The sequence below is a fragment of the Bombus vosnesenskii genome, unplaced genomic scaffold, assembly GCF_011952255.1.
Source record: "Bombus vosnesenskii isolate JDL3184/JDL3185 unplaced genomic scaffold, Bvos_JDL3184-5_v1.1 scf7180000013264, whole genome shotgun sequence".
NCBI classification, from domain to species: domain Eukaryota; kingdom Metazoa; phylum Arthropoda; class Insecta; order Hymenoptera; family Apidae; genus Bombus; species Bombus vosnesenskii.
The window spans coordinates 5,264,721-5,282,866 of record NW_022882924.1 but is presented as its reverse complement, the minus strand read 5'-3'; the positions used below and the strand labels follow the sequence as shown (position 1 = coordinate 5,282,866).

At 46.8% G+C, this 18,146-nt stretch overlaps 2 protein-coding genes across 8 annotated transcripts in view; one reads left to right on the top strand and one right to left on the bottom strand.

Moving 5' to 3' along the window:
- Window positions 1–5,557, bottom strand: part of LOC117235048 (protein Wnt-6-like) — a 54,273-nt gene extending 48,716 nt beyond the window's left edge. Inside the window, exon 1 of the mRNA XM_033496714.1 lies at window positions 5,388–5,557. Coding sequence (XP_033352605.1) covers window positions 5,388–5,474 — 87 coding nt within the window. The 5' untranslated portion in view covers window positions 5,475–5,557. The remainder of the gene's footprint in view (window positions 1–5,387) is intronic.
- On the top strand, window positions 1,179–17,798 carry LOC117235019 (neither inactivation nor afterpotential protein C). Of its 7 annotated transcripts, XM_033496657.1 has the most exons (24): window positions 1,179–1,321; window positions 5,891–6,127; window positions 6,205–6,386; window positions 7,936–8,040; window positions 10,214–10,602; window positions 10,677–10,767; window positions 10,844–10,939; window positions 11,008–11,193; window positions 11,265–11,453; window positions 11,529–11,728; window positions 11,915–12,255; window positions 12,317–12,527; window positions 12,592–12,733; window positions 12,805–13,266; window positions 13,455–13,744; window positions 13,804–14,066; window positions 14,198–14,272; window positions 14,428–14,609; window positions 14,691–14,887; window positions 15,246–15,346; window positions 15,882–16,099; window positions 16,160–16,365; window positions 16,443–16,533; window positions 16,608–16,943. In XM_033496657.1, exons 2-24 carry the CDS (start codon window positions 5,914–5,916, stop codon window positions 16,941–16,943), a joined length of 4,767 nt encoding a protein of 1,588 aa, XP_033352548.1. In that variant the 5' UTR covers window positions 1,179–1,321; window positions 5,891–5,913. The 7 variants fall into 7 exon arrangements, 6 of the variants coding, with proteins under 6 accessions (XP_033352548.1, XP_033352556.1, XP_033352564.1 ...); XM_033496665.1 differs by lacking the exon at window positions 1,179–1,321 and having other exon boundaries at window positions 5,914–6,127; window positions 16,608–17,798; XM_033496673.1 differs by lacking the exons at window positions 1,179–1,321; window positions 14,198–14,272 and having other exon boundaries at window positions 5,914–6,127; window positions 16,608–17,798.
- The last annotated feature ends 348 nt before the right edge of the window (window positions 17,799–18,146 follow it).

Sequence of the window (18,146 nt, the reverse complement as noted above, 5' to 3'; positions counted from 1 at the left end):
CCGGCTTTTTCGTTTTCAGCCACGAGATTCAAAGGGAGCCACTCTCCTCGCCTTTACGCCGACAACGGCCGCGAATTATCTTTCGCGGTCGCGAATATCGAGCACCCACTCGAACTGAATCGCACAAAGCTGGAATTCAGCGATGGAAAATTAGGTTCTCGAGTCTATACCCAATGACAGTGACTAGGATTCCGATTAGATTAGCACCGAAATCGGACGAGGCCTTTCGTAATCGTATTTCACGCGGGTCGCTGCTCTCCTCAACATCGATAGCCGATAATCCAAAGCACTCGTCGTTATAAGTTTAAACAACCTCTCGATCGATCGATAACTTCCGTTGCGACGCGAACAGACGATGGGAACAACGTGGAACGCGACTTCCTCGATAATTACGTGACCAAAAAGAAATCTCGAGAAACTGTTTGATCGAAATTAGCGTTCGGTTTGCACTCGCGACGAAACCCACGCGACAGCCTTGCAAGGAGATGCGTCACGTCGCGTTGCATCGCGCCGTGGCATGACACGTACTCGCATTAACCGCGGCTCCCTTTGACAACTACGTCAGCTAGGACGACCCTGAAGAAGCCACGATAAAGCGCATTAATTTATCGCGCGACCCTCGGCAGATCTTTTTCAAGGCGCATCGATTCAACCAACGAGATTAGAAGCGGGAGAACGACGCGACATTTTTTGCCAGCAGATACCTGTACCTTGACAATTATTCTCGTGCCCTTGCACTTTGTAATTCGCGGCACGTTTGCTACTGCCGAGTGCGAAACAACAACGATTGTCTAAAGCGAATCTCCGTAGACAGCGATAACGAGCGTTCTCCCTTTTATTATCTTATTTAATCTATTGCTCCCTGATATTGGCGAAAGGGAGAACGAAACTTTCGACGAGGCTCGTCGATAATGTGAAAACAACGGGAAAATGGAAAAATATGCACTTGATTGACAAAAGGATAAACTATGAATACTTCCTCGAAAGGAACCAGAAGCAACAAGAGAGAAAAAGGGAGAGAGAACGAGAGAGAGAGAGAGAGAGAGAAAAAGAAAGAGCGAGTCAGAGCTGGACGACGATCTCGCATACGAAATCAATGAGCTAACAGGCTTGCGAGTTAGCAGTTAGTTAATTAAGTCGGCGTTATTGGATCATGGAAGCCAAGCACCCCTCCCCAGCAGCACCCCCTCGACGCAATCGTGACTACCACCCTGCACGAGCGTCGTAGAGCTCGGCTCTTACTCCGGCATACGAGCATTGCGAACATTGCGAGGGTGGACGCCGCAGGGCCTGCACAACCTGCCAGACGTTTTAATTAGAGGTGAGTTTCATCGCGAGCCAACGCTAAGAGCATCCCTCCCCTGTTACTTGTCCCTTACGAGTAAGTGTTTTGCACCTTCCGTGAAAACCCTTCGTTTCGTCCGTTGCTAGATCTTTACACAGGCAAACTCATCTCTAGCGTGTCGACTCTCCGAAATCCGATGAAAAGAATCAGCGACGAGCCGTCGAGAAAATTCGTGCGATCGAATAAGCCGCGTAAACAGCCAGCCAGTGATCTCGTTCTCGTCAGATTCGCCCTTCCGATCGGTCGCCAAAAAATTCCCGCTTGTTAGTTTAATTACGCGACGACTCTTTTCACGCCTCGTGGGTCTAATCACCTCGCGGATCAACGTGATCTCGATTCGAAAAGCGATCGTTCGACGAACGAGTGAAGTTTCACGATATATTCCGATTACGTGTATTTATTCCAAACCCGATCGAACTCTCAGAAGGAGCCGTATAATCGCGAACGACCTCGAGATGACACGAGATCGCGACTTCGTTTTCGGATCGCGAATAATACCGCAATTAACAAGTTTCGCTCGAAGATCGGAATAGAGAGAGAGAGAGAGAGAGAGACAAAGAGTTGGTGAAAAGGAGAAGAAGGGAGGAAAAGAGGAAAGACTGGAAGAAGCGTGTCCACAAGGAGGAGGAGGAAGAAGAGGAGGAAGAAGAAGAAGAGGAAGAAGAGGAGGAATAGTGGAAAAAGGAAAGAAGGTGTATATGCGATGTGCTTTACGTTCCACGGTGCGCGTCTCGAAGGTGCCGGAACATGTGTTTCAGGATGTTTTGCGACGAGAAAAAGAGAGAAATCCGTAAATACAAAGAGAACGGGAGAAGACGGAAGGTAGCTGAGCTGCGAGCCCCGCGGAGAACGTTCGTCTCGTAGCGGTGCAGCTACCGTGGAGGTAAATCCAGGCAGGTGTCGTTTCGAACCAACTTCGGTCGAGCAAGAATGACGAAGACGGACACGCGGTAGTTGGACCGACGTATCGGTATTTCTAACGAGAACGAGAAGGAAGATGAAAAAAAAGAAAGGACAAGAGGTACATTGTGGTAAGACAAGATCGAAAGAAAGAGACGAGGGAATCGTAAGCGCGAGCCGCGAGCTCGAGGAGAATATAGCGGAAAGTTAAATGTTGCATGAGCTTCGAGGAAGAAGAACAGCGGCGAGATTCTCGGTATCGATTAACCCCCTGACGGAAATAACGTACGACCGGCAACGAACGAGCGATTTTTCGAGCCTGGCTCGATCGCGAGAATAGCGACACCTCCGCCTCGGAATCCCAAAGAGGAGAACGCGTTATCTGCCGAAAGGATCGATCTTCGAGAATCTGTAAAAGGTAGCGGAGAGAAAGAGAGGGAAGCAGAGGGAAGCAGAGGGAAGCAGAGGGAAGCAGAGGGAAACAAGGAGAGAACGAAGTGCAAGAAGCGGAAGCCTCGTGCCTCATGGGGAAAACACCGCGTCTCGTCTGCCACCGAGATCCGCGTACCTCGACGATCCGTCTGACTCGTCGATTGGCGAGCTTCGATATCGTCGCGCGCACCGATACGCGACGACGTCGGTACACCAGTTTTTCCGCAAAGAACGAGAGGCGGCGTGATAGCCGACGAAACGGGAATCGATCGCCGAATCAAGAGAACGACGATTTGCGTTTACTAGTTTTTCCGATTAACGAGGTGAGACGCGACGTGTTTAAAGGTACGATGATTCTGCGGAGAAACACAAAAGTGAGAGAACAAGCCACTTGTCACCAGTTTACCGTACTTTCCGGCGAAAGGAGTGTCGAACCCTTTTCAACCGGTCCGAACCGGTCGGCTGCCGATCGTTTTCGGCTTCTACGCCTCTTTTTCTTCGTCTTCTTCTTCTTCTTCCACCGCCACTACTGGCGTTGCTGCTTCTTCCCAGGGATTCGCGGTGCTAACATTCCGGCGCTATAGCAGGAGACCTTCCTCGGCCAACGGATATCGACTTTCCCACACGGTTCATTTCGGGGAGTTTGCGTTCGAAACTTCGAACCCGCCCAACTTTCGTTTCGCTTCGCTTAGTCTTATCGGCAGCGAAGGGAGATGAGCGCGGGAGTAGAAGAAATAGGTCGGACGACGATAGAAGCGACGAAGATAACGAAAGTGACCGAGGTGACCGAGGAGACGGAGATGACGGGCGAAGGAGATGGTCGTCGATCGAGAATGACCGATTTTCGATTCGACCGGAGGATCGTGTAGGTCCGCGAAACTTTCCCACAACGATCGTTTCGTCGCCCCCACGCTCGTTCCCTTTTAAAGAGCGCGAGCCCTGCACAGGTTCGCCTCGGAAGAAGAAAAGAGAGAGGACGTGACTCGCGGACCAGCGCGAGAACGAAGACGAAGAGAAAGAACCGATGGACCGAGTGGCACGGAAAGCTTTTTCTGAAATCACAGGACCCGTCCTTACCTCGCTACCCTTCTTCCTTTCTTCTCGTTCGTCTTCTCGCGACGCGCAGTCGGGCATCAATAATTTAACGCCCTGTCGTACCGATAAACCTGCACCGCTCGACGACCAGCAACGAGGAAAAGGAAGAAGCACAAGGGGAAGGAGCGAAGGTGCGCGGCGCTCGTTCGCGAGAGACCACTGAGAAAACTGAGAGGAAGCGAAGGAGCAGCGTCGTATCGCATACGAGCAGAACAGAACAGAACCATCGTGTGGACATCGTGGATCAACCCGAGTTTCTTACGTCCGTTCGTTCACATATAGTCAGTGACGCGTCGCCCTCTCGCTCCATACCTCTCTCATCTTCTTTCTCTCCCTTACCCTTTCTCCCTTTCCCTTTCCCTTTCCCTCTTCGATTACAAGCGGCAAGAAGCGGCAAGAAGCAGCATTACACGAGACACGCCGCGCCGACAAATCGACGGATTATGCTGGACGAGCGCCGACCCACCGGGAATAAATGAATTGGCTAACGACGCGAATCCTCTCGTTACTCACTCCCCCCTCCCATACCATCCCACACCTCTCTCTCTCTCTCCCCCCTCTCCTCTCCTATTTTCTCACTCTTCTCTTCCATTTTCGCTTTTCCTTCGCGTTTTCTCGCGGATCAGCGTCTCGAGATCCACGCGATTTCGCGGAATCGTCATCGCCGATCAGACCGAGAGAAAGCCCACGCCACCGACCGAACGAATCGCGGAAACTTAAACGCATTAGTACAGAACGAGTAACCTGCATTCACCAGAGGCAAGCTGTCGCCGAACGCGACTTATTACCTTGGCAACTCCGCTAATGAATTCGACGAGGAGATTACGTAACTTAGACTAACGATCCAATAACGAAGAGATTCCCGCTGGCAGTTTCGTGCCAACGAAGCTTATCAACTGCCCACACGCAATAATGGCTATACATAGAGAAAAGCAAAGATCCATGGAGTCGGCCAAAGTAGAACCGCATCGATCGTGTCTTTGGTAAGGCAACTAAGCGAGCCAACCGTAACCCTTACGCAATCCGTAGGATCCGATAAATGGGATGTGCATTGCCGTACAGCAGTTTCCGTAGCCCTACAAGTACCAGATGAGGTCCGGACGACGAAAAAAACGACGTAACTGACGTTTGACAATTCGGCTTTTCGTATAAAAAAATCCTACCGCATTGCCGCGTTATCGCGTTATCGCGCGAAGCAACGGTGTCAAAGTATCGACAGTGTCTGAAAAATTGTGAAACGTCGTCGTACGATCCATGATCATAGCTGGAAGAGTGAAAGCCACAGAAAACCCGCAAGTTCTACCGTATACTGGCTCGCCCCGACTACATCGCGATTACCCGGCGAACGACGAATCGGTACAACTGTAACACGGCTCGTTGGTTATCGCAAGATATTCAGAACTCGAAAAGAGAATGTTCTATATTCGGCGTCACACGGTAGACAGGAGACGGAGGAGAAACGCGATGATTTCCGATCCAGAACCGAACGCGATATCTTTCGAATTCCTGACGCAGCTTTAGCCTTCCCTCGTAGAAGCATTCAGGAAGCAAGCTACTAATTAGCGATTACCACTCGTTCACGCGGCACTCGAGAAAGAATATAATTAGCACTCACCTTTGTGCCGATGCGCCATGAAACCCTCGACCGGCCGAACCTGGCCTCTCGTAAAAAATCCGTAGAGCGTTCTCTTCGAAGAGTCATTCTCGACCATCTCGTCGTTCGAACAGATGGAAAGAGGCACCGGTCCCGCTTTCCCGTGAGTGTGAAGAGGTACGCGACGATCTCTTCCTATGCCGCTGCATCGACGCGAGCACTCTATCCTGGAAACGAGAACAAAATTAACGAACTTTTTGTCGTGCGGTTTCCATGGAATGCACCGAGCAGAGGTTTTCCCTCTATGCAACTCGATCGGAACCGTTTAAATTTTATTTCTTCCGTTCTTTTTCCTCTTGTTTGCCATCCACGATAGAATCATCATTTCCGATTCTTCTTGATACGTTTCGATCGCGCAATCGTTCGTTCCACCGCTCAAAGCCACAACTTTTTCTCCTTCTGTTTTCATCTCGCGTTTAACAGAATATCGAACGAGCAATCGTTTTGTTTTTCCGATGTTTCAGACAGCGACGAGAAACGACCGAAAATGAGCGAGTACGGATACGACAGGAGAGGTGGCAGGGAGCAGCACAGACGCGGGGGAGGCAGAGGTGAGCACGAAGACGATCTCGACGATCGAGGAAGAAGCACCTTGCAGCGTTTCGATAGCATACAGGATCCCGGAAAGCGTTATCTGCTCAGAGAGTGCATAGGTTCTGGCGTGTGCGGCGATGTTTACGAAGCGATCGATCAACAAGCCGGTACAGTTTCGGCAATCGGTTTTTACAACTGTCAGTTTCACGATACGTTTTCTTCGACACGCGTCGTATTCTTACAGGAAACAAGAGAGTTGCCGTGAAGGTGCAGAAACTCACTCCTGAGTCACAATCCCTGATCATCGAGGAATACAAGATTCTTCGTGACTTTGCGTCTCATCCTAATCTGCCAGACTTTTATGGGATTTATCGCAGAAGATCTGGCAAGAAGACCGAGTACGATCAAATATGGTTCGTCATGGAGGTAAGGTTTGCCCGAGGGTTCGTCTCGAAGTATACGGCATTATCGCATACGACGTAAGTGTTATTTGCCTGAAACGTTTATATCGCGTTTGAACATCGATCCCGAGATATACCCCGTAACGCCACTCCTCTAACATCGTAATTCTTCGGAGAAAAAAAGAAAAGTTTGGAGACCGCGAACAGACACGGCATGAGAGGAGCGAGGGTGGGGTTCGGGTGGACGAGGCCGAAGGGGTGGGTGAGGAGAAAGAAGGAAAGAAATAAAGAAAAAAGACGGATGGCAACGGCGATGGAAGAGTTGCTGTACGTACCCATGCCAGGACCCGGAGGCAATTTCAAGCATTTGAGACGGTCGAATACACGGATAATTTACGACACGCGCGGCCATTAAACAATCATTAAACTCGTTCGTGTACGCAGGTGAGCCCTGGCACGTCGCGGCCCTAATTTACGGGTGGACCTCCTCGGTGCGCCCGAAATATTATTACTTATCTCAAGCAAAACGTCGATATTCGATTTAACGTATACGCGTGCACGTTCAACCTTTCTGCTGCTCTCTAAATATCAATGACGTTCCGTTTTTCTTCCTTTGACGCAGCAGCCTCGACACGATGTTGCTACGTTTTGTAATTTAAAATTTACTAATGTGTTTCTATTTGAAAACGAATTTCACGATAGAACGATAAGTTGCTCGTTATCGAGGATTATACAGTCACGAGATAGTGTACGGGCGAAGATGGAGAACACGGGTAAAGAAACAGGTGTACAATAGGTGGCTTGGCACGGGCAACAAAGAAAATAACGACGGTTTTGCAAGTCAATCGATCCCGGTAAAAAGCCCGGTAAACGTTCGCGAAGGCAAGACCAGACCGGGAGAGCGGCAGGCAAGGAACAAGCTGGAAAAGAGGAACGACACGCAACGACAATGTAGCTAAGATTTATCGCCGATGGTATTTCATATCGTATCACGGGCAGGTTTTACGGTTGCCAGTAGACCAAGTTTTCGTGCAGCGCTCGATGCGCTTTCGCCCGAAAGAATGCATCGACCGTGTGCATCGCGTGCTTGTTCAGTCCGCTTAAAGCTCGTACTGTACGACTAAGAGCTTCCCCATCCAGATTCACAGACACGAAACCGAACGATGACGAATTTGCCAGAACGCGAATAAAATTCTTGATTCCAGATCCCTGATGAAACTGCGCTAGTCTCGCGTTAGAAATAGAAACAGGAACCGTTAACGTCGAATCTTAGATATCGAGATCGCAGGCAATTACGCGAAATCACTAGGAAAATTAAGCTTCTCCTCGAATACTCGATTTAAATTGCTTCCTCAATTTCGCGGCTAAAGCCAAGCTATCAACGCGACGTACGAAGTGGCGACTCAAATCGAAGATTGCTTTCTTAAGCCGTGATTACGATATAATTTTAAGAATCGGCACATCAGAGTGGCTCTCTCTTACGTATCTTAATATACGCAAGCAGCATCCTCCTATAGCTGGCGAGTTTTACCTTCTATTGTCTCATTGTTTAATATTCTTTGTACGATTTGTAGCTCTGCGAGGGTGGCACTGTGATGGATCTCGTGCACGGTCTTCTAGCTATGGACAAGAAAATGCGCGAAGAACACATAGGCTTTATCTTGAAGGAGGTGATCCAGGTAAATTTCGCATAAATTTCGATAGAGCGAAATGAAGTTTGACGAAGCGCTGGAAATACTGCAATTTCTTCGTATTAGATATTATTTCGCGACACTCCTTTTTACGGGCTTTAATTTGGAACGAGCAACATTTTTGTAATGCGTACGAAACCGAAAGCAACGGAGAACAGGATACCAAAAGCAGGTTACCCGTATTACGATTCAACTGTAGTATCCTTTGGCATATTTCGAGTATACCCTGTGTCATTGCGACCAGGCAGGCATAGGCGTCGCAAGTAGAAGAATCATTTTTGAGGTTACTCGAGTCGAATGGAAGAAGCTAAAGGAAACGAAGAGGAGAAGGAGAAGGAGAAGGAGAAGAAAGAGTAAAAATGACGTCGGAAAGCGGACAAAGGAAGAGGGAATGAGGTAGTCGGTTCCGTAACGCGATCCGAATGTCTTGCGTGGCGTCGACGAAAGGAGCTGGTCTCGCGCGACGGGGTAACTCGCGACGGCATTCACCGAGTACGTATTCGCTTTTACGTACGCGCAAAACCAGGGAGCACGAGAAAGATCGCGAAAGACGCGCGTCAATGGGCCGCATTCTACGGCGTATAAATTACAAATAAGACAGGCGAGATAGCTCGCTAATTAACCTGCTCGCAAATGAAAGGCTGCCCGCTCGTTCGCCCTTCTCCGCGCTGTTCGCACAGCGATCTCTCCGGTTGCATCCAGCGGAGATCAAGAGCGCAAAGACTTCCGTCCCATTCTCCTCTGACGCCGGTACTCGCGTTTCTCTGTCCCAGGAGAAGGCTCGCGCGCGCGCGTTATAGTCAAGGACAGAGTTGGAGATCTCGCGCGCGGCTAAGGATGCACAGGACCTTACACTCGCGGCAGAAACGTAAGAACGAAAAGGATCAACCAAGGAATAACGAAGAATCGCGACACGGGCGAATTGCGAACGTTTCCCGCCTCGAGGTCTATAATTTTACTAGGGAAAGGATTCGCTCGGTCACAATGGGATAATGTTCCATAATTCCGTTCTCTTTCCTCCTGGAATATAATTTACCTTAATATCGTACGAGACGTTTCTCCGACTCGGTATCCTCTCCGAGCGTCGCGGTCCGCGAAACAACTACGGAAACCGAACGAACACCAAGGAAACATTTAGAAGAAAAAAAAAATGCTGGACACCGGAATGAACAGGTGTCATTTACGCGTCAAACGCTGCAACCTGATCGGCGCCGAGGGTAAAACGCGCGTTTCCGTTTCGAATCGTGCGTCGTTTCCTTTCCGTTCGGTATACCCGAGACGTGCTCGTGACATGGTTCGCGGCTCGGTATCCCTGCAAAAACATCGGGACCGCGTAAAATCGATGGGTTCTGCTAATTATCTTCGCCGTGAGAACTTCATGAACCTGATTCCTCAAACCTCGACGAATTCGCGCGCGAATACTTCCTACCTTGGATGCTATTTCTCTATATATCGGTGCTACGCTTACGGAACCATCGACCAATCAACTTCTCATACGCGCTGCCAAGAAAAGATAGGATCGATGAAACTGTCAAGTAGCACGAAAGGCTAAGCATTCGATGCGCGTTACCGTCGCGGCGTCGTCAGTTCGCCGTGTTACGCGTTCCATCGTCTCTAATTTCTCGTACGTTACACGACAGAAGATATGTTACCTCTTTCCCGTGTATCGTCTTCGACCCGATTGATTTCCGATCGAATGAAATTATCGGACATCGATGCGTTTTCCGCTTACAGCGACCATATTTACAGAAGCGTTTTTCAACCTATGGCGCACACGTGCGGGATTTCCTACGTGCTTCGTTCTTCTCTTTCTTTGTCTCTCTTTGCTCGTCTTACCATCCTTTCTCGTAAAGTGCACGCAACCCCTTCTTCTTCTCTTCGGACGTCGCCTTCTTGTTCGAGTTGGTACGTGTTCCATGGACCCAGTAGCGATTCGTCCACGGTCGCTCGTGCGGTAAATCAGGCCACGTTGACGTTTAATGCCGGCAAATTACACGCGAAATAAATGCCCGCGAAGGTCGAGAAGGTACCGATGTCTACTCTGCCGACGAAATCGCGCTGCGGAGTATCGAAAGAAGAAGGAAGTCCAGACCTGAGATATTCGATCGCGCTTCGTCCACTCGTCCTCTTTCAAATCTTAAAGAGTCACCCTGTTTCTCAGGCGATGGTTTATCTCAACGAGCACAACGTGATGCACCGTGATATTCGCGGCAGTAATATTTTACTGACCAAAGAAGGAGAAGTGAAGTTGGTCGATTTTGGGCTATCGAAGATGTTCGAAGGTGAAATGGGAAAGAGATACACGTGTATAGGATCGCCGAGTTGGATGGCACCGGAGGTGGCCATGAGCAAAGGCAACAGCTCCGAAGGATATGGTAGCAGAGCCGATGTTTGGGCGGTCGGAATTACAGCGATCGAGTTGGCTGACGGAAAGCCACCGTTTCAAGATATGCATCCCACCAGAGCGTTGTTCCAAATAGTTCGAAATCCGCCGCCAAATTTGTACAGACCGTCCAACTGGTCGCAAAATTTTAACGACTTTATCGCCGAGTACGTTCTCCAAATACGCACCAATATTACACTTTTACGTCACTGACGTTCGCTTCATTCCAATGTCGTTGCAGATGTCTCGAGAAAAATCCTGAGAACAGACCGTTCATGGCGGAAATAGCCGAACACCCTTTTCTAGCGGATTCATCCGCGGACGATTTTCTGGTAAGGCGGTAAAAAGATTTTCCAGGAACAGCGCGAGTCCGAGTAGAGAAGGTGATAACGAGAACGATGTTTCTAGCTAGCGAAGGAGATCAAGATATTAATGACGGACGTCTGTGCGAAAGGCAAACACGTGAGAAGACCGGAAGTAATAGTTCGAAAGGGTTTCCTGAAGGTAACGTTTCGAGCAAACGTGACGCGTCTATTGTCGCTAGATATACTTTTCTTTTATCTCTCCTCCAGACTCATCAAACAGACCCTCTAGAACCTATGTTCATGGAAGATCTAGCCGCTCTCGAGACGCTCACGGAAGATACGATTTTGGACGAACTACACGAGAGATTGCGGCAAGGTTACTACCACAGCTTTATTGGCGATATCCTTTTGATTTTAAATCCGAACGAGCAACAGGACATTTACGGGTCCGATGTAAGAATCGTGCACCGATCTAAACCGTCAAACGAAATCGCACTAATTATCGACACTTCCCTTGATTCCAGTATCACACGAAATACCAATTCAAGTCGCGATCGGATAACGCGCCTCACATATACTCTGTAGCCGACAGCGCCTACCAAGACGTGCTGCACAACGAAGAGGCTCAACATATTTTACTAGCCGGCGAGAGCAATTCGGGGAAAACGACCAACCTGATGCACCTTGTCCGACATCTCATGTATCTAGGAAAAGTAAGCGATTATCGGCTGAATCGCGTAAACCGAACAAGCTGTTTTTCCACCTGATCGTCGTGCGTTTGATTCCAGAGCTTGCAAGACATCGGGGCGAGATTAATGCGAGCTATTAAAGTGATTCACGCTTTCAGCAACGCTGCCACGCCTCTGAATCCTAATTCGACCAGGTGCGTGCTAGAACTGGAGACAACATACGGAAGTTCTGGGAAAGCCTCCGGCGCCATATTTTGGTTATATCAGTTAGAGAAGTGGCGAGTTTCTACCCGCGACAGGTTAATATCGTGATCTGCTATTTACGCTAGCGCGCATTAGGTTGTTCCATTACTGGATTCTGTGCAACTAAAACTAGCAATTTACTCGTATGTTAGATTTCGAGATTGCGTTGCAACTTTAGCGGTAGATCTAATCGTACGTTTATCGATTGGTCACGGTAGTCGCGAGATATATCTTCTCGACAGAAATCAATCGAATTTTCACGTGCTGTACTACTTTTACGACGGCCTCGACGCCATAAGCAAGTTGAAACAGTATCATCTACCACCGGGAAGAAGGATGCGATACCTCAGAATAAGCGAGAAGGGAACGGAGAGGAAACGATCGTTCAAAGTTCGAAACGATCCACGCGGGAACGTGGCTAAGTTCGAAGAACTGAAGGAAAATCTGACAATCTTAGAAATGGAAGAGTATTGCGAAACTATCTGGAAGATATTAGCAGCGATTTTAAATCTGGGAGAAATTCGTTTCGTCGAAGGTAACAACGGGGAAGCTGACATGGACAACCACGATGCGGCCAACAGAGGTATGAAATATCAATATTTTATCCGTAAATGTTTATGTCTAAATGACTTTTCGTATTTCAGTTGCCCAACTTCTTAACCTAGACGAAAAGAAATTTAATTGGGCGTTGCTTAATTATTGCGTGATCGTAAAGGGAAATGCCGTACGTAGAAGGCACAGTTGCGAGGAAGCGAAAGAAGCGAGGGACGTATTGGCTAACACGATCTATCAGCGATTGGTCGACTGGATAACGAATACCATCAATTTCAAGTTTACGGTTACTCGTGCTCTATTGTGAGTTTCAAAACGAAATTGATTAACAAGACGGAATTATCTAAAATATATGCGTACCTTTCAGCGGTGACAAATATGCGATTAACATAATGGACATGTTTGGATTCGAGTGCTTCGCGACCAACCGGCTCGAGCAGTTAGTGGTAAACACCATGAACGAACAAATGCAGTGTTATTACAACCAAAGGATATTCGCTTGGGAAATGGTAAGGTTTCGTGAAAAATTCTACTCGAATTTTTAGGCGGATAAGATTTTTGTAACGATCCTGATCCACAGCAAGAACAAGAAGAAGAGGATATACCGATGCAACGTTTGCACTTTTACGACAACAAAGACGCGATAGATCAATTAATGAGCAGAGACAGAGGTTTATTCAGTATAATCGATAATGCGTCGAAAAATATGCTCGATTATCAATATATCATAAACAAAATCCAGCAACGATCGAGCAATGTTTATATAAAAGCGGTGAGTTCTCACGAATTTACGGTCGCTCATTACACAGGGAAATTGCTTTACGACGCTAGCGAGATTGCCGAGAAGAATCGCGACTTTCTTCCTCCGGAAATAATCGAAACGTTCAGGCAATCGTCCATCGAAACCGTGAAAGAAATGTTCACGAACAAACTGACGAAAGCTGGGAATTTGACCGTTGTCGTTGACCATCCGAAAATTGCGGAAAAGAAGACGAGCAAAGGCAAATGGGGCGCGCTCATGCAGGAAACGTCTAAACCAAGGGTGAGATTGCTTAATATAATTTCAATGTCTGGTATTTCGTAGAAGATAAAATAAATGTAGAGAAATGTAAAACGAAAAGCGGAAGGGTAAAAGAAAGCGATACGCTATAATCGACGGTCTACCGAAGAAATGGAAAGAATCGAAATGTAAAAATTGTGATCACCTCGCGATTATTATTTTATAAACAGAGGTATAACACCGCATCCCGAGGGCAATACTCCCAGACACGGAAATTGAGAACGTGCGCGGCTACCTTTAAATCCACCAGCCTCGAAATCCTTAAGAACCTTTCGGCAGGTGGCGGAAGTAGTGGTATCCATTTCATCAGGTGCATAAGATCCGATCTCGAAGGGGCGCCTCGTGGTTTTTATCGAGACGTTGTCAGACAACAGATCAGAGCGTTGGCTGTCCTTGACACTGCCAGAGCCAGGCAACGTGGTTACCCACATAGAATATCTTTCCCAGAATTTCTTCGAAGGTAATCTCCTCGAGTATCCACGTCACTTTTGTCACATAAAAATAATCCTTCGGCCTTAGGTATCAATTCCTGGCTTTCGATTTCGACGAGAATGTCGAAATTACCAAAGACAACTGTCGATTGCTACTGATCAGATTAAAAATGGAAGGCTGGATAATTGGGAAAACTAAAGTGTTTCTGAAGTATTACAACGAAGAATACCTTTCGAGATTGTACGAGACTCAGGTGAAAAAGATAGTAAAAGTTCAATGCATGATGAGGGCCTTTTTGGCACGCAAAAACATGGCGTCGAAGATCACGAAGAGCGTAAAGAAAGAAGTTGGTAGGTAAACTGTTTGTCAGGAGAAGCAGGATCGAGTGCGAGCCGATTATCCATTCCGCCGCGTTTTTCGCTTTTCGAGAGGCTCGTACTTCTTCCATCCCTGTCGAGAAATTTAACGAGTATTTTTTCAGTGAAGAAAGCGTCTATAAACAAGAACGAATCGGTGGACATGTCGGAAGATCAGGCAGCGTTGATGATTCAAAAAGGTAGGGAACGGGTGACGAGAAAGAAGCGAGCGACAAAAGAGATTTGATTTTTGACGAGCCTAATAGTTGCTATTTTCATTCGTGTATTCGATTAATTCGCTCACGACGTTTCTCGAGAATTGTATGATCAAGCGATTTCTTATATGAAAAAATAGCATACAGGGGGCACGTAGTGAGGAAGGAGACAGCGCCTCTTCTGGGGAAGGGGAAGATGGATCCGGAAACGATGGACATGATGAAATTCTACAGCAGCAAGTGGAGGTCGAAGAGCGTGTTCCAAGTCCTCCTACGTTACCGTGCAGCCCGCTATCAAGACCTCGTGCAGTTCTCGCAACAAGTGAGTGATTTCCATTTCCAGTGTGGGAACAGGGTAGATAGCTTTCCGAGTGGTTTCATCGGAAATTTTGTTCACGAACAGGTGCATCTGTTCAATCAAGCGATAGTAGCATCTCTCACGACGACGAATGAACAAATATCCATAGATCGAGTAGATACAAACGTTTCCACGTCCGCGTATTTAGGCCAGTTGAAACCACCCCAAGTGCACAAGTTACCTTTCAACTTTCATCAAGAGTTACCTTTTCCCGATATGAAGAGTGGAATGAGAGGTGTTGGGTGAGTCGATTTTACGCTCTTCTTCTACCGATATTGTGTGTCGACCCTCACCATTAGATGTCATTCACCATTAATCGCATCGTATGTAGCTGACGCACAATTTTCTATGTTTTGTTCGCGTTTTATTAAGAACCAATCGCGAAGAAATTCACGCAAAAGGCAAGAGTTGAAATGTGTTAATACGTTTTTCATGTTTCTTGATTGTTTTTGTCCCACGTGTTCCGCGTTGCACTTTATATACGCACGCTGTTTTGTCATTATTTTTCGTTCTCCGTTGTGCCGTCTCTATCTCGAGGTAAGAGTCGTTTAGGAACTCTTCGGAGACTTGTGGCGTCAACTGAGAAATACGTTCTCGCAGATCCGCGTCGTCATCGGCGTCTGACGATGAGCACGAAGCCTGGGACGCGCCATTACGGAGACAAACAGTGCCGTGGGCCAACAGGAAGAGTCGTACCAGAGGTGCCTATCACATTTTGTTTCGCTCAGTCGAGATGCATCGATACCGATACTCGCTTCTACACTTTTATCAACGCGAAAACGAAACTCTTTTTCATATCTTTCTCGTACATTTCAAATATCATTCTTCTTTCTTCTTGCCCGATCCGAGTTCGCCAAGTACGCATACAGGGGTGCTCCGGATACGCTTTTCCCGAATAGTAATCTACTCCTTAAATTCAAACAAACGATAACGATTCCGATTCCGTATCACTCTGTGTATGTAGCTCGGCCGACTCGGCGCGTTTTCATCAAATTCCCTTTCTCTTTCAGTCGTAATTACGATCAATTCAGCCAATTAATCGCACAATTAGTAACTAATTTCGAATCGTCGATAGCGATCAATTGTCACGCAAGATTATTTCGTTTGAGAGATTCGTGTTGGGCGTGGAAAAAGAGTACAAAAGAACACGAAAAAGATCTCGATTACCTGAGGCGAGTGACGACTCTTTTCCTCGGAGAGAACTCACTCCCCATCGGATTGCTCTGCATTTTTCAGACGTCGAGGTTCAAACAACGAACTCGCCACAGCGAGTGGCGCATTCGGGCACCGAGGGACAGAGTCTGATCGACACTCCGTTTTCCAGAGACCCGAATATCTCGGTCCGATGTCCACCCGAAGAGTCGTCCCAGAACAGAATGGGTAACTCTGGATTTCAACATCATTCGAGCAATCGTAGTCCTGTACCTTCTGCTAACGCTCATAATCCTCGCTCAGTAAGTTTCGCTATCGACTTATTTGCCGCTGTCATATTTCCTGGCCATCTCTCTTTTCAGAATTACGATAGTACCGGATCGATACGCTCTAGAAAACACGCACCGCCTCCACCTGTTCCGTTCAATCAATCGCAACCACCCTTGACGCGCAGCGTCGACAATTATAGCTCGGATATTCGAAGTAAAAGCAACGTAGATTGGGAAGCCAGCAGCCACGATTGGGAATACGAGGATAAAACTAACAGGAGTAGCGGCAATGCCAATCGGTTCGTTCACGCTAAGTTAAGCCGAACTATTGTTATCAGACGATCTTGAGGAAAATTTCTTTTCGTTTTCGTTTCAGCATCAATCCGATTCGGGAACTACAGATGATCGGTCGTAAAAGTAACACTGACGGTAACGAAGACAGCGATGAACCACCATTCAACTTTCAGGTGAGACAAGGAAAAAAAATTACACAGACGCGTGCGTAAGCGTTCCATCTAATCGTCGACGTTTGTTCGAACAGGCGATGTTGAGAAAAACGAGCCATCATCGAGCGTCGATGAAGCGTACACCCGTTTACGACAGCTACTCTCATTCTCCGTCACCACTGCCAGGTTCAGGATATCGTGGGAATCGCGAAAACGAGTCACACGTTGTATACAGAAGCGGAGGTAGTCGCAGAGATTCTCCCGAATGGAGTCCCAATGAAATGGTCAGAATGTCTGAAAAATATGCGAAGGAGGGAACCTGGGGAGAAGATCGGACGGGTACCGGGGGTCGAAGCAACGTGGTCTCGGAAAGTGTCACCGAAGAAATTGCACCGGGAATCGTTATCGAAGGTTACGTGGCCGAATTGTAAAATTCGAGCCAACGACGAAAACTCCTTATGTATCGAACCACGGTAAAAACTGGACTAGTTGGAATTGCTAATACCACGAGAAAAAAAGAGAAGCCTGCAAGGTACCTGTAGCTGTCCCGATGGAAACAAATGCACGACTCGTATGATTTGAAAGAACGATACCCAATCCACTAACGTTGCTGACTCGGAGAGAAATTTTTTTATCCACAAATATGTACATACGTATATTTTTTTAATACTTTTCTTCTTTTGTCTTTTAAGTGGAAACAAGTTACCGCAACGATTCGACGATAAACTTCTTTTGTAACTTTCATTCGCGCCCCGAGCGACCATCGCCACTTTTGTCCGACGTACGATAATTTTCATCGAATGGTTCGTTTTTCTATCTGCCTGTCTTCTCCAACAGTTAGCAATGCTCCTTACCAATGTGCGATATATGACCATTATTTTTTTATTGGCCTCGACAAATATACACACACACACACACACGCAAACATACACTCTTGTTCAACCGTTAACGGGTGTTTACATTATTACAAAACGAAAGAAATAATAATAATAACAGGAAATCATTTTTAAAAAAAAGTTACAACAATGTACGAGAATATCATACAATGAACAGGATGCCAAAGGTACTTAAGGGTTTATGTTTAAATTCGCTTTCATACGCTTCATTGCACGCAATGATACTCATTCGCGAAAAAATCGAATTATTATCAACAAAGTGCACCCTGCACGACCGGTTCTATTGCATAGCACGAAACTCCTGTCACTTTTACGAAGTACATATATAGTATTTATAAAAATGTCAACTGACTGATGCACGAATGTTACCAAGATTTTAAAAAATAAAGATAAAAATAAAGAACATAACGATTTGATTTTTTAAACCATACGCTTGTGTCTCGTTTCCTTAAAGTGAACGCAATACAGCAGCTCGAAGCAGCGGAAGAAATACTTTATCATACATAAAATATTTATTTGCTTTTTTTACAAAAATTGAATTAATACAACAATAAAAATATCTCACGCTCGACAGCGTGATACTGGCCATTGATAATGACTATAAAAGCGATATATACAACGAAAATATACGTATATAAAAAAGACGATTAGGCATTTGTGGAAAATTTGGTTCATTGACGTATTTTCTACGAACGAGAATAACTTAAACAATGTTCTATCTCGTAATCCTGTACAGCG